This window comes from Rhea pennata, chromosome 27, assembly GCF_028389875.1.
Source record: "Rhea pennata isolate bPtePen1 chromosome 27, bPtePen1.pri, whole genome shotgun sequence".
Lineage (NCBI taxonomy): Eukaryota > Metazoa > Chordata > Aves > Rheiformes > Rheidae > Rhea > Rhea pennata.
Window position 1 is genome coordinate 2181725 of NC_084689.1, and position 15511 is coordinate 2197235.

General features: G+C 55.3%; 1 protein-coding gene across 1 annotated transcript in view; it reads right to left on the bottom strand.

Moving 5' to 3' along the window:
- Positions 1-15511, bottom strand: part of MAST3 (microtubule associated serine/threonine kinase 3) — a 37958-nt gene that overhangs the window by 1758 nt on the left and 20689 nt on the right. The window contains exons 9-30 of the mRNA XM_062596577.1: positions 14567-14642; positions 13957-14166; positions 13765-13866; positions 12852-12984; positions 11972-12039; positions 11385-11470; positions 10878-11086; positions 10296-10434; positions 9794-9926; positions 9429-9594; positions 8875-8976; positions 8369-8491; positions 7894-8003; positions 7568-7722; positions 7159-7391; positions 6761-6961; positions 6323-6549; positions 6086-6208; positions 5317-5453; positions 4755-4936; positions 4362-4480; positions 3398-4223 (exon numbers count right to left, since the gene is read on the bottom strand). Coding sequence (XP_062452561.1) covers positions 3398-4223; positions 4362-4480; positions 4755-4936; positions 5317-5453; positions 6086-6208; positions 6323-6549; positions 6761-6961; positions 7159-7391; positions 7568-7722; positions 7894-8003; positions 8369-8491; positions 8875-8976; positions 9429-9594; positions 9794-9926; positions 10296-10434; positions 10878-11086; positions 11385-11470; positions 11972-12039; positions 12852-12984; positions 13765-13866; positions 13957-14166; positions 14567-14642 — 3860 coding nt within the window. The remainder of the gene's footprint in view (positions 1-3397; positions 4224-4361; positions 4481-4754; positions 4937-5316; positions 5454-6085; positions 6209-6322; positions 6550-6760; positions 6962-7158; positions 7392-7567; positions 7723-7893; positions 8004-8368; positions 8492-8874; positions 8977-9428; positions 9595-9793; positions 9927-10295; positions 10435-10877; positions 11087-11384; positions 11471-11971; positions 12040-12851; positions 12985-13764; positions 13867-13956; positions 14167-14566; positions 14643-15511) is intronic.

A 15511-nucleotide genomic window follows, 5' to 3' on the forward strand; every position in this document is an offset into this window, starting at 1 on the left:
GGGCACCGGGCACCACGTACTGGGCACAAGGCACCGGGCACCGGGCACAGGTCACCGGGCACCACGTACCAGGCACAAGGCACCGGGCACCGGGCACCGGGCACCACGTACTGGGCACAAGGCACCGGGCACCAGCACCGGGCACCACGCACGGCCTGTGCCGGGCACCAGCACCGGGCACCGGGCACCAGCACCGGGCACCACACACGGTCTGCACCGGGCACCAGCACCGGGCACCGGGCACCACGTACTGGGCACAAGGCACCAGGCACAGGTCACCGGGCACCAGCACTGGGCACCGGGCATGGCCTGCACCGGGCACCAGCACTGGGCACCGGGCACAAGTCACCGGGCACCATGTACTGGGCACAAGGCACCGGACACCGGGCACAGCCTGCACTGGGCACCAGCACTGGGCACCATGTACTGGGCACCAGGCACCAGGCACAGCCTGCACCGGGCATCACGTACCGGGCACCAGGCACCGGGCATGGCCTGCACCGGGCACCAGCACCAGGCACCACCGGTCACCAGGCACAGCCTGCACCAGGCGCCATGCATGGGGCACCATGCACCCGTTGGGCACAGCCGACACAGGCTTGCACGAGGCACAGGCTGCTCCAGGCACCAGCCTGCAGCGGGCACGTTCCCCATGCGCTGCCTTCGCCCGGCACGGCCCTCCGTGGGCACCCGCTCCACGGGCGCCTCGTGGCCCAAGCTCTCACCATCGTGGGGGGGGGGGGGGGAACCGGGCTGCTCCCGGTGCAGCAGCCGCCCCTGCGGGTGCCCGCCTGCCAGGAGCATCCCCCTCGCTGGGTACGGGAGAAGGAGGGGACCGGCCGCAGCCGCCGGGCCAGCCGGGGAAGCGCTGGGCCGGCGGGACTCTGCCCCCCAAACGGAAGAAGAGGTAACGAGGAGCTAGCGTCCCAGCTCCGCCGACAGAGGACACCACGCGGCCGTCCGTATCAAGGAACAATTTTAATACAACGTGAAATTTTCCAAATAACGACAAGACCCGTGCTCAGCACCACCCAGGAAGACAAGGGCCTGTTTCCTTTTAAGTTGCTTTCCGTTAAATTCCTTTTTTTACGCAGCATCCAGAGCACGGCTTTGCAGCTGGCGCCCTCGGCCAGGCTCCGCGCGCCGCCGCGGGGTCCCGGCGGGCGACGAGGCACCCGGCCCGCTCCTCCCACGGGCGCCCGCTTCCCGAGTGCTTCATACAGAGGCAAGGAAGGAACGGGGACACGAGAGAGAGGAACCAGCAGCTCTGCGCACGGAGGGGGGTCAGCAAGGGTAAAGCGGAAGCAGAGATGCTCCGGCCATGCCGCGGACGGAGCGGGATTCCCGCGCCGCTGCCGCTCGCTTTGGGGGCGAACGGCTCCGAGGTTAACGTGGGAGAAGCGGGTTGCTTAAACAGCATTGCACAAACCGCACAGGCGCACAAAATAATAATCCTGTTAAATAAGCGGCGGAGCTGGTGCCCCCCGCGGCCTCGAGCCCGGCACGGGAACCGCGGCGGCGCGCGGGGGCCTGTACGTACATGTGCTGCGACACAAGTCCAACACGCTCACGGTCGCACACGGCCGTTAAAAAAGCCCGTACATGCATTATCAAATGTAAACACTTATACAAAACACTGTTAGAAACGGGGGGGGGGGGGGGGGGGGGGGAATGCCAGGCTGACCCTTGGGGAAAAAAGCAACCAGAGAAGAGGGAGATGGAATTCTGAAATTATCAATAGGGAGAAGTTTAGAAACAGAGATTGGTGCTCACTGGATTTGGGGGTTTAACTGGATTTGGGGGTTTAACTGGAATACTGGCCTTTCATTAAGCCCCGGGGAAGACCCGTACACACCAGCCGTGCATCCCGGGGAGGGCTCGGATGCAGATCACGGCAGAAGAAACGCAAAGAGCTAAAACGAACTCTCCCAGCTCCTGTTACTGTTTGCATCAAATTGCTGGAGCCCAGCCCAAAGGCGAAGGCGACGGATGGGTCGGTCCCTGCTGTGCTTTCCCTAACCGGCTCTGCCCTGTGGGGAGATCCTGAAGAGATGATCAAGCAAGTTAGCAGAATATTTGGTCACCGCTGATTCATTTGTTTCTCTAAAATAATAATAATAAAAAACTCCCTAAAATCCACTACACCTTTAAAAATTAACTGTACTTAAAAGACATGAACCACGCTTTATTTTTCAAAGCAAACATGATGCAAAGTCGACAGTCATTCGCCTCCGCCGGGTTCAAAGCGGAGCTGCGAGGTCAGGGAAGTGCTGCCACCTCCGGCCGCGGCTCCCGGGGCCGGGGAACAGCCCGGCAGCGCCCCGGGAAACGCACCGAAGGAGGCCAGCTATTAACAAAATAAAAATAAAATAAAAAGCCTCTTTTTTTTTTTTTTTTTTTTAAAAAAAAAGCATTGCTAAGCATACTTAATGGCCAATATGAACTAGACCCTAGAAGGATCTTCACATACAGCTTAGACTGCTAATATTTGGGGGATTTTGCTATGGGTTTTGGTTCTTTTTACTTTAATTTTACAGGGGAAAAAAAAAATCAAGTGCTGAACCACTAGTAAATCTTGCAGGAAAACTTAACCTGAAACACGACCGGCAGACGGTGCTGGTCCAGCTTCCCCCGGGCACGGCGGTGCGCGGAGAGGAGAACCTGGGGTGAACGCTGGGGGAGAGTCGAGGGGGTTTAAGGAAAGGGAGGTGACCGAGACTGCAAGTTCAGCTCAGCGGAGGCTCTAAAGCGTAACACCGCTTCCAGTCTCAGCTCTGCTCTCACGGCGAAGGAGTGGCTTTTCCTTAGGTGCTTTTCCAGCTGAAAAAAGACGTTAATAAATGGGGAAACCTAGTGGTTCTTTGCAACATTAGAAAGCATAGTGCCTTCCAGACGGGGGCTACGAAGCCCTCGGAAAAGGCTGGGATACGGCCAGCCTGGATCGGGTTAGACCCCTCTGACGGTCTTGCAATGCCTCTGTTTAGCTTATAAAAGTAATAAATTAGTTACAAGTATTTGCATCAAGTCCTTTCTATTCACAAAGGTTCGGGCCCTGCCAGGGAAACACCACTGCCACAATAAAAGCTCCCACACCTCTACAAAAATATGGACATCTTTCCAGTTAGTACAAAAGCCTTTTGTGAGTAAAATCACTGGGTTATAAGGATCCCTGCCAGGTCTGACGTTAAAAATGTTTCTGAGTGCGTTTCTCCTGCGCGGACGGCTCCTAGGGAAGGCGGACAGCCACGGAGCCGACCCCTTCCCGCTCGCCTCTCCTCCGCAGCCTCCCGTCCTCGCCGCCGGGATCACGCGTCCTCGCCGCCGCTCGGAGCCAGCCCGCAGGCGTCCCGCGGCCTGGCCGGGCGGCCGGGGGGCCCGGCGGCCGCCGGCTCCCGGCCGCCCCGCGGCGGCAGCCCCCGAGGGCCGGCTGCTCCCTCCCCGCACGTCCGGCGCGAGGGCCCCGGGGCCGGCGCGGGCTCCCGCCGGGGGCTCGGGTCCATCGGCTGCGGCGAGGCCGTGCTCTTGCCCTCCACGGCGGTGGTGCCGTGGGTCTGCTCCATGTAGGCCCTGGCCATGAGCTGGATGGGGTAGGAGCCCTGGCACTCCCACTCGGCCACGCCGAGCTCCTGCTCGTCGCTCTCCGATCCCTGCACCGCGATCTGTGGGACCGGCCCGGGCTTCGGCTCCGCCGTGCGGTCCCGCGAGCTCCGGCGGGCTGAGTCCTGCCTACCCTCGGCCCACGAGGCCACGTGGAGGCCGTGGCGCCGCAGCGTGGGCTCGTCTTCTGGCCCAGCCTCAGGTTTGACACCGTCTTCGCTTACCGGCAGCACCTCCGGCTCATCGAAACTCACTTCTTGAACGGCTTCCTGCTTCTTGAAGGAGTCTCGACGCTCGGAGAGGTTCAACCTCCTCATGACAACCACCTCTTGGTCCCGGTCATGCCTCTCCCCCAGCCATTCTCGAGTCCGGGATGCCCCAGCATAGCTGTGCTCGCCAGCAAACACCTGAGCAGGCACTTCGCTCTCCCCCAAAGCATCTCCTGCCCCATCCGCAGGAGGCAGCTCCAGCCCCAGCTTCCGACTGCTGATGGTTTTCTTCTCTGCCAGGTAGGTCGCAATCTTCTCCGTGGACTGGACTCGTTTTAGCAGAGGGGACCTGGGGCACTCGGCGCTCCGCGGCCGAGAGCCTTGTCTGATGATGGTGGGAGGGGACAGAGTCTTGCCCTGGAAGGAATGGACGTTTTTGGGGTAACCGGGCAGTGGCGATGGCGACCTCTGAGGGGAAGGCGGCCGCTGGGCGGCAGAGGGGGTGCAGGCGAGGGGCGAGGGGGGGATGCTGCTGGTGGACTTGCGGCGCCCCACCTTGTAGCGCTGACCACTGAGTTTGGGTGCCAGCCCATGCAGGGAGCTGGGGCGGACGTGGCCGGCTGGAGAGCTGGGGGTGCTGGAGGAAGGAGAGGTGCTTTGCGGAGATGCAGCATCTGCCACACAAAGAGAGAAAGGTCACGGTGAGGGAGGCCACAGCCGCGTCCTCTTTAACGCGGGGCACGCGGCAGGACGCTGCAAGAGGGTGGGACACGGTGATGGAGCTGCCAAACAGCTGGAAATGCAGCTCTGACCCCAGGAGCGCTGTGTCTCTGCCTACATTACGGGGCTCCCTGAGCTCCTAACCCCCTTCTGCAGCGACCACAGCAAACAAGGATCCGAGACCCCACAGGCAGGGCCCCGGCTGGGAGAGTGACGCAGACAAGGTACCTGGGGGCAGGTCTGGCGCGGGGCTGCGGCAGGGCGTCGGGGGGCCGGGGGACAGGCTGTGTGTGGGTGACTCCGGGAGGCTCTCACTCGACGACAGCGAGTGCTGCAGGCCGGAGGAGAAGCTGCGGCTGGTGTGCAGGACTGTCGACTGCTTGGAGATCTTCTTGAAAAGGGACTTCCTCCTTGGAAGAAATCAAAGGCCGAGGGAAGGGTTTCCATGTGCAGGTTGGTCAGAAACAGCAGGCACAGGAAGGAGCACTGCTGTTAAAGCCACTGAAGCCACAAATAGCCTCAAGCTCTCTGCAAAACTAGCAAACCTGCAAGTCTGCACAGCCAACGCTGTCAGGACTATCCATGAGCATGCTACAACCTCCCATCTCTGGGCTGCGAGGTGTTTGAGAGCCTGAATGTCCAGCTGGCTCCGCTCACAGCGAGGCACAGCTTATTAGATGAACGTCACTTAGGAAAGCAGCTGCACTTTCCCCATCCCAGTTCCAGGTGTATTTCAGCTCCAGGACACCCATGAACAAATGCCATTTTATCCCAGTTTGTTTCTACTCACCTGTCCTGGCTGTCCCTTTTCCTGCTCTTCTTACTCCTTCGGGCCATCCTGGTCTTGGAGCTGTTTTTCCGAGCAGGGCCAATTTTTATGGATGTATTTTCCAGGGCTGTGGTCCGCAGAGCTACTTTATTGCCGCTCTGAGAGGAAGAAAACGAGTCATTGCAACATGCTGGACACAAGCACCAAACCTTAACCTGAAGGATCTGCCTGCATCTCCCACTTCGGCTGTCAGCAGAGGCAACGTCAGGGCTGCGGCATGGGCTCAGGTGTCCCAGCTTGGACAACATTTACAGCATGAACCGTACGCTGTGGTGACCATGACTGCAAGGCAGCTCTGAGTCTGTTCACGGGAACTCACGAGCCCCAAACAGCCCCAGACCCGCAGTACTGAGAGCCTCAGTTAAAGGCGTGAGACAGCAAAGGCAAGAACTGCTCTCTTGCTACAGCTCGGTCAGAGGAAGACAGAGGACACATGGAGGAGTCACTGGCCCAGGACGCCCACGCAGCTTTGTAGCCATCGATCGCTGGCGCCTGCTGTGAGCGGGCACATGCAGCGTGGTCAGACCCGTGCTGCTGTCAGCACTGTCTGTGGAAGGAGAACGGCCTCTGCTCTAAAGCCCTCCGGAGCCCTCAATTCCCACGCTCTTTAAGGTTATAAACAGTTTGCTGCTGAAAGACTTGACTGGCCTGATCCACTGGTTCTGAGGGCCACACGCAGGAGCTGCATTTAAAAACAAGCCAGACGAACAGAGTGAGGCAGGCTGCCTACCTTCAGCAACAGCTCCACGACGTCCCTGTGGACTAATCCCAGCACAGACTCCCCGTTCACGTGTGTGATGAGATCACCTGCTCTTAGCCCCGCTTCCTGGGCAGGGCTCCCATCTTCCACACTCTGAAATTGAAGTGCCAAGGCTTTGATTAGACACAGCCTATGTTTATTTGCGTGGTCTCGAGGCAGTGCACAGTGGGACTGGCCCTCTCCGTGTGGAGTTCCCAGGCCACTTACCCACACCATGTGGTGCACTGCGTACACATCGCTGTCCCCCATGTACACCCGGATGGCTCGCAGCGTGAAGCCGTACTTCTTGCCTGAGCTGTGGATTAGGATAGGGGGCCGCAGGCTGGTGATGGCGAGGGAAGAGTCTCGGCTTGGGGATGAGTCACGGGAAGATGGGTTGGAGGAGAGCGAGTGTGGGGAGATGGGGCTCATGAGGGCACCGCTGCTGAAGTCATCTGCAAGCAAGAGAAGAATCTGGCTCATCCCAGGAGCCTCAGCACCATGGCTGCAGGAATCCTGGTTCCTTTACACCCTGTGCAGTGTGTGTGCTCAGCCCCATCGCAAGGGAGTCAAACTCTTCCAATCACCCGCACCAGAGCCAGGAAAGGCCCTGCAGCAGCCACTCCAGCAGCAGTGGCTGCTGAACAAACCCACTGGCCCACAAACCTGACGTGATGATGAGGGACAGGGCTGAGACAGAGGCAGACTTGGGCACTCGGCCGCCTGGTGAGGCTCTCTGTTTGTCTGACACTTCCTTCTGGCTGCTCAGCCGTCGGCTGCTGCCTGGCTCCAGGCCCCGGGGAGCGGAGTTCTTGGTGCCGGTGCTGTTGCTCCGGAGGCGGATGCGGTTCAGGCTGACAAGATCAGCTGTACAGAGGGGAGAAAGAAGCAGACAGTGAAATGGTTGAGGACACACACTGGGCAGGCAGCATCCCTCTGGATCAGCTACTGTGCAGGACGGCACAGAAGAGCTTGTGCACATGGAGAAAGCAGCCACATGCCATTAGGACCCCTGGCTGCCTCCACAACAGCCCACACCAGCGTCCACTGTTCAGCCTACGCACCAGATAATGCCGAAGACTTCACTGGTCCACCCATCCCTGCATCGGGATCCCCCAGCACAAATGTTGGTCTCTCTGGCTTGGAAGGTGCCAGGCAAGGGCTTTCGTCTTCTGAGGAGAAGGCAAACTTTGGCATGGTCTCCAGGCTGTAGGTGCTGGTCAGAGCAGCCGGGCTGCGGCTGCGCTCATGCTGGGAGGAGTATGGCGTGGAGCTGCAGGATGTCCAAGATCGGAGCCTGCTTAGCAAGAGAAAAAGGGCTTAGGGCACTGACAGCCGAGTGAGGCAGCTGGTAATGATTTACTGCCATGTGCTTGGACATGTCTCATTGTGAGCCTCTGGCAACCCTACGACAGTGACACAAATCCCTGCTCAAACACCTCTGTGCCACGTCCTCCCCAGCTCTACACTCACCGCGTCTCTGGGCCCAAGGGGCGGCTCCTGTCCTCGTCTCCCGAGCTCCTGTCCCACCGCTCTGTCCTGTCTTCTTTTTCCTCACTGTGACTCCGCTCCGAAGATGAGAGGCTGAGATTGGAGTGAGTTGCCAGGTATTCAGAGCTGCTGTAAACCTGAGGGAAAGGCCAGCAATTGGGAAGCAGGAGAAACTTGGGAGGCCAGATGGTGCTGCAGGATTCCTCTGGCTTCCAGGGGACAATCAGCCAGGAAAGCAATGTGTGTGTCACCTCCCCAGCCATAGGGCCAAAGCCTGTCTTTAGATAACAGAGGTCAGATTCAAATACCTTGCTGAAGCGATGAGAGCAGGAAGAAAACTGGCCAATCTCCACAGACGATTCCTCATCATTGGTTTCTTCATCCTCCGAATCCAAGTGGCGGTACCTCTCGGAGCGAGCTGAAAGCAAGGACCACAGCAATGCCAGCTGCTTCCTGCCCAGCAGTGCCCAAGCTCCTGCTCTGCTGTGGAGCGTCTGGCCACAAGAAGAAGGGGCCAGAGCACTAACTGCACCCAGCCATCCTGCATGGAAGTGTATTGTGACTGACAACCCAATCCCAAACCCTAAGAAGGTTTTGGGATGAGAAAGCAGCATTCTTTTCTTAAGGCTGAGAGGTTTGGAAACAGAATAAAATCTGTTTCATGACCTAACCCAGACTGTGAAATGACCAACTTTATACAGATTTTCATTCCCTACCAGAATTTTCAACCTGCAGCTGGAATAAAGGATTCACAGAGAGGAGAAAAAATGGATTTGGCCTCACTGTCAAAGTAGCTGGTGTCATCCTCTGACTCGAGCTGGGGGATGAATTCTGCCTTCTGCCGGAGCAGCCCATTCCAGTCCAGGTGCAGGAAGAAGGAATGGTGCTTCACTTCGTGCGCGCCACCTGGCAGGCAGAGGAAATGCACGTTAGGAGGGACAGTGCACAGCCCAAAATGCTAACTCTTTCTCAGCCTGAATGGTAGGGAAACAACTCATCTGGCACCCTCTCCCCAACAGAGCAAATGGCTTAAGACAGGATGAATCTGCAACCCGCATTAGCCTCTGGCTTCCCAGAGCTAACCCTGACCAGAAAGGGACCAAGTACCCTTAACCTAGCAGGACTTACTTTGGTTTCTACAACACAAAAGCAAATGCCTTGACATGAATTAGTAGTGTGCCAAGCAGCTCCCAAACGCTGCTCGGCCCGGAGTCATGCAGCCATCTCAGGTGCTGGCCCCACACATGAGAAGGGCCACAGCCCTGCCCAGGCGGTCAGGACACACATACCCGTCCCCAAGCGCTCGAGTGGGCACTGCCGCAGCAATCGTGTGATCAGGTCCTGAGCATCAGCAGGAAGAGCCTCATCTCCTTCAGGCCATATAATTTCATCTGAAACAAAATGGAGAACAAGTCAGAAGTCCTTCCTCTGCTGATAACAAAAGATTGGGTGAATATGGCTGGGTCAGAGCGCAGCATAGGCACAAGGCTGCAGCGGTAAGTCTGTGGCTGGAAAGAGGAGTTTGCACCAGATAGGGCCTCATGATAAAGCAAGTGCACAGGAGAAGTGCCTCTTCTAGGCAAGAGGAAAATCCACTAGGAGCACTGGTAAAATAAAGCCATCCTCCCAAATCAGCAAATCCAGGCTCCAAGGCCTTCACTGACTTTAAACTGAGTCTCAAACAAGGTGGCTACAATAAAGCCTAATTAAGAGTACTAGGAAGAGGACAAAAATTAAGTGGGTACGAAACTAAGCAATGAAATACTGAGCATGTTAAGGAAGAGCCATGACTGCCAGGCTGGGCAGAAAGATGAAATCAAGCAGCCAAACTGCTGACACTCACCGCTGATCACCTGCCCAAAGAGCTCCTCGGGGGTGTCTCCGAAGAAGGGGACACAGCCCACCAGGAACTCGTACAGGATGATGCCCATAGCCCACCAGTCGACAGGCTTCCCATAGCCCTGGATGAGGATGACTTCGGGCGCAATGTACTCCGGAGTGCCACACACCTGCATGGGAATAAACAGTGCTGCCAATGTATCTGCACCCTCTGCAGTAAATTAAGGCCTTTGCAGCTGCCTCAGCATGTATTCTGGTTCCCAGCAATGGGAAAACAGCCAAGCACAGCAGGGCCAGCATTGCCACGTACCCTAGACAACTTGAATCATTTTCCCTAATGCTCTGAGCTCTCAGGTATCCTGGAAGTACCTGCTTGTCCATGAACTCCCGCGTGTCCTTCTCTATGTGCCCTTCGTACAGGTTCGTGGTCATATTCATCAGGCCAATCTTTGACAAACCAAAATCTGTCAGTTTTATGTGGCCCATGGAGGTGATGAGCAAACTGCAAGAGAAGACAGACACAAAGAGCTGTGGCTGGTCCTGAGCAAGACCAGCCGGAGGAGGACAGTCCCACACCTCCATCCTAGCTGGATGCAAATAGCACAAAATGAGGTGGGAGGATATGGACATCAGGTCTTTGTATATCAGCATTCACTTGCCAAAATGTAACCTCATTCTCCTTTACCTCCCCAACTCTCCCTTATGTACGGAGGCTGAGAAGCAGAGCTGGGGCACTGTATGAAAGGACATCCGCTCTTCTGCTAATGCCCTGGCCTTGGCCAGGATTGGTCCCTCTCCACAGAGAGCGGCATTAGTTCCTCTCCTTCCCCATTCAGCCCACCCCATGCTCAGGCCTGACCCACGTCCTCACTTGTCGGGTTTGAGGTCCCTGTGCACAATGCCGTAGTTGTGGAGATACTCCAGTGCAAGCACGGTCTCTGCGAAGTACATCTTTGCCATGTCGACTGGCAGCGGGCCCATGTTCTTCAGCAGCGTGGCACAGTCCCCCCCTGCAGGAACATGGGTCCTCCTGAGCCCCGAGTACGCGGGGCTCATAAAAGGGAGAGAGGTCACTGGGCAGGTGAACTTGGGAACTGCCTTCCCAAGCAGGTAGGACTCCCAGCACCAAACAAAACCTTCACACCTCGCCTGGAGCAGCTGCCATCCATGGGCACTTGTCAGAAACCCCCTCCTAAGTGAGCAGCACATCCACCACCTTCATCAAGGTGAGAGACTCAGAAACATGGGAGAATCTCTCTGTGCTTCCCTCTGATGACTGCTCACTGAGCAAAGCAGAGAGGAGCCAGCAGAGCGGTACGGGTGCTCAGACATCTATCTGTGTTTCTGTATCACATGAAAGGTCTCTCCATTTGCCTCTTCTACAACAGAAGACTAGTAGATGTTGCCATTCTCCCTCTCTGCCACACCGTCAAGCCCCAAGCCCTGTTCTCACCTTCCACATACTCCATCACCATGCAGAGGTGTCGCTTTGTCTCAAAGGAGCAGAACATGCTGACCACGAAGGGGTTCTCCGCAAAGGTCAGGATGTCCCTCTCCACAAACACCTGCTGGATCTGGTTCCTTAGGATGAGGTTCTGCTTGTTAATTTTCTTTAAGGCAAAACGCTGCCGTGTCTCTCTGTGCCTCACCAGGTACACAGCCCTAGGGGAGAGCAAAACAACTGGGCTTCAAAATATGTCCTCCGAAGTCCAGGACCAATCACGCAGCACTGTGTTTCTTCCAGACTTGCGTGCAACAGCAGTAACAACACAATGAAAAAGCAACAGCTTTGCACACCAGCTGCAGCCTGGAGGGCCACACGGTCCTGTAGGATCGCAGCTGTGCCACATTCCCAGAGGAGCTGGCACCGCTCAGAGCTGAGCAGTTCTCACCTGCATCGTTCACATCTGCTGCCGAGACCAGACCGCGCAGGGCTAGGGCACGGCCCCTCCTCACTCACCCATAGGCCCCATTGCTGATCAGCTTGATGGTTTCGAAGTCACTCTCGCAGGGTTTTCTTCGTGGAGCAGTGGCTGAAGGCTGGCTCTGAACAAGAGACACAGGAGGATTTTAACATTTCCCCACCTGCTGGTGCTCTCCACATCGCTGTACTGATTGTACACAGGAATCCGTCATGTCTGCAGCGCTCATCACTGACACAGACACGGTGCAGCTGCCAACAGACATTCCTGATCCCCAACTGGACCATCCCTGAGCCCTCTTCATCCACGAGCCCCAAACCAGAAGACAGAGATGCTATGCAAACTGCAGCCACAAAGCCAAACCTGCCTCAAACAGGGGGCCATTCCACATGACAGAGTAGCAGCTCAAGAGAGACTAGAGTGGCTGTGAAATACTATTGATAAAAACATCTGAACATGCATACATCAGTCATTCTCTTAGGGAAGGGATGATCCTAATTCTTGTCTTCAGACTAAGATAATACAGGAGCTGCTCTGCACACAGGGTGCAAAGAGTTACAGGCTGAAGTGACACACGACAAAGCTAGAGGAAAAAGGTGGGAAATGCCAGCAGGACTGTGCTCACCTCGCAGGCATCATCATTCTCTGGTGTGATGGTGTTCCCGCTGTCAAAGTGATCCAGCTGGACCATTTCTGCAGAAGACAGTGATAATATTCACCTTCTTCTTCATGCTCAACCCCCACAAAGATAATTTGCCAACAAGTACTTTCACCCCAATCACTGAGATCCCCATGGGGATTTAGTTACATGCTTTGTTTGAGCTATTATATGCAGAAAATCAGGTCATAGCATTAAGAGGTTAAACATTTATATAATTCCCTTTTTCCATAGTCACTGCTGTGTTCTTCAAGGATTACAGTTCCCCCAAGGCCTTGGCTTCCTATGGATTAAGTGTTCTTGAGATTAATCTACTTTGCTGAACATGTAGGGAGCAATAATGAGAAATGCTGGGCTGGCATAGAGACTTGGATTCCATCCTGAACTGCAGCCCAGCCCACTCCAGCCCAAACCTGCTGCCTGGAGGTCACTTCAGCTTTATCCCCCAGGGTCTTCTCCAATATTACACATTGCTGAGGTATAATCCCTTGGCAGGCAATCAGTCATGTGCTGATAGACCCTTCAGGAGGAAGCACAAATGGGAGAAGAGCAGGGAGCCCAAGGAAGGCGCTGAGGGGAAGGGTGAGCTGGGGGGAGGACACGGTGGGTTGCCACCCCACCTGTGCTGTGATACGCACAGGTCTCCATGGCCTTCGCTCTGCTCTGCAAAGCTGCCACACACCCTCCCCGCAGCACAAAGTGCTCTTAGAGGTGGTCGGCCCTGCTGGGCCACTAGACACCCTCCACTGCTCATTTGCGTCCACCAGCAGCGGCCACGGAATCCGTATCCTGCAGGAAATCCTCGCCCAGGCCCTCTACCCAGCGACAAGCCCAAGAGCTTTCCTACCCTCCAGTGGGTCCTTGACTAGTCCTAGCTGGCTGATGATGTATCGGGGAATGTCAGTCTTTATTCCCTGGCCAACTTTAGCATGTCCCTCTGCAGCTTCCAGGAGATGATAGAATTCCTCGGGGTCAAACTCCTACACAGGAGGGAAATCAAACAAAGTCAAGAAACAAGTTTGCCTTCACTTTGCCAAGTTAAATCTGTCCTCTGAGCCCCATCGATGGCCCCTTTAATTGGGGCACAAGCTCTGGATGCTTGCAGGAGAAAGCTAAATGCCTTGCTTCTGTTTCTACCATCACGTCTCTAAGCTTAAAGGGTAGATTAAAAAAAATGCAGCCCTGTGGCATGGCCTAGAAGACACCTTACAGAGAGCATGCTGGCATCACGCTTTGACACAATGGCTTCTTCCAGCTGCAGAAAATGCTGGAACCACTAGCCAATTGGCTCAAAGGGAGAGATCTATCAAACCTGCAACTACAAGATTTCACATCAGATTCATCAACAGTGTTTTAGAAATTGAGTGTAACAGATAAAAAAAAAAAAAGAACGAGAAAAATTGCAAAGTTCACATCTCCACACACTACTGGGAAATCCAGCCTCTCCTCTCCAAGAAAAGGCTCTAACACTGTGAATGGTGTTAGCTCATCTCTATAGGCCAGCCAGGCTGTTAAACAGGAGTGATTTTCATGCAGACTGACCAGGTTGGAGAGAACAGGCTGTTTCTACTGTGACATCTCCTCTCTGGGTAGATGCAGACCGTAATAGAGATCACACAGCCTGGTACTGTCCCAGAGTCATGTGGATGATGCTAATCTCCTGGAGGGGCACCCATCTGCCCCCAGGTAAGGAGCTCTTCCCCACAGGATATAGACAGCTCTGAGCTCAGAGGTGCATTGGTGGAGCCACTGGATCTTACCAGGCACTCCAGAAGGCGTGCAGGGCGGGAGATTATTATCAGCAACTTCCTCACCAGCTGGTCAATAAACTTCACTTCCTCGCTCTCTGAACGCTCCTGAGCCTATCAGGGAGGAGACAGAAGCCAGCAGAGTCACCAAAGGGCCTGTGCCTGCTGAGGGATGGGACTGGGCAGAAACTGCCCCACACTCACGTCTCTGAGCATCTTCTCAAGTTTCTCCTGCAGCTCCATGAAGTAGCGGGAGGTGATGAGAGCCCCCTGGGACTTCGCCAGGCAGTCCCGGGCCAGTTCAATGATCTGATGGTGGATGAAGCCCAGCACCCCATCTGCCAGAGGCAGAATGCTGCTTGGGGAGAAGTTGGTGATAGTATCCTGCAGACGCTCTTCCATTTGGGCTGTGGCCTGCAAGACAGAACAGATGAAGATGCCTGTGAACATACCTCAACACCACATTCAGGGTTTGGCCGACAGAATTGCCTATCCGGAGCTACCAGCTCCTGTAGCTCCACTATGCATGTGCATGCCATGGGTTGCACAACCCCACCTGGGACTAGGCTTCCACCAAACCAGAGCAGTCTCCCGATATCTCTGGAGACTTCTGTTTGCATGGCTCTATGGGTCTACGATGAACCATATGTTCCTGTCTCCTTGGTTAGCTACCATGTCTCCAGTGCCCTCAACCACCCCTTTGTATCTGAATGTTTTATCTTCTAGCACAGAGATGTGATTCTTCTGGAGAAGAAGCTGTCAAAATGTATTGGAGGCATTAATGCGAGCTGTTTTCACCAGGCCAGGCAGTTACCTTGGGGAACCGCTCCTTGTAGACATGGTTCATCATCACAATCTCGTTATCAAATGTCCCACTTGTTCGTCCAGGGCTGTGGAGGGAGGAGGGAGAGGAAGCCAGTTGCGTTATGAGATCTAAGTCATTTACAACTATGCAAATAGTTACTGCCTCTGGAGAGTCACCACAATTTGTTCTCTCTTTGTAACTCTTGATCCCAAGTGTCACAAGCTGTTAATGCACATCTGAGCTGAGCACTCAGCCTTGTGCCAGCACTTCCAGCAGCATCCCTCCCCCAGCACGCTGATCGAGAGAGCCCTGGGGCCTCCCCACCGCAGCACGCCTGCCAACACTGCTCAGCTGGCTCAGAGCACTCCCTCCGGAAATGCTCTGCTTTCCCAACTTCAGCATTTCCCCCCCCCCCACACTGAGCTGCACCCTGGGCAGAGGTTGAGAGAGCCCTACATATGAGATTGCATGCTAACTGTCAGGTCCAGGGAGCATTAACCTTCTGCAGACCCAGGTCTCCAAACTCAAGTCACTTTAAAATTCAAGGTCACTTTGAATCCAGGTCTGTAGAGCTGAAGAGCTAATGCATTAGTCACTTCATTTTAAACAGATAGCTCATCTTTTGCTTCCTCTCATGCTAGAATTTCTGCTTCAGTCCCTGCCATGATGTCAATATTATAGACAGCAACTACAAAGCCACTGGAAAGATGCCTAGACTGCAGCCAATTGCAAACAGGCAAGTATTTGCAGACATCCTGGATTCCACAGTTTGTCTTTTTGCAATTCACTGGTGATGGCAGGAAAAAAAAGCAAAAAAAAAAAACAACAAAAAAACCAACTAAAACCCCCCCACTCTCCCTAGCAGACACAGGGATCTTCAGGAGAAAAAGCTTCTCCATTACTCTCCATGTTCCCTCACCTGACCCTGCCTTTCACTGGCCCATACCACTAGCA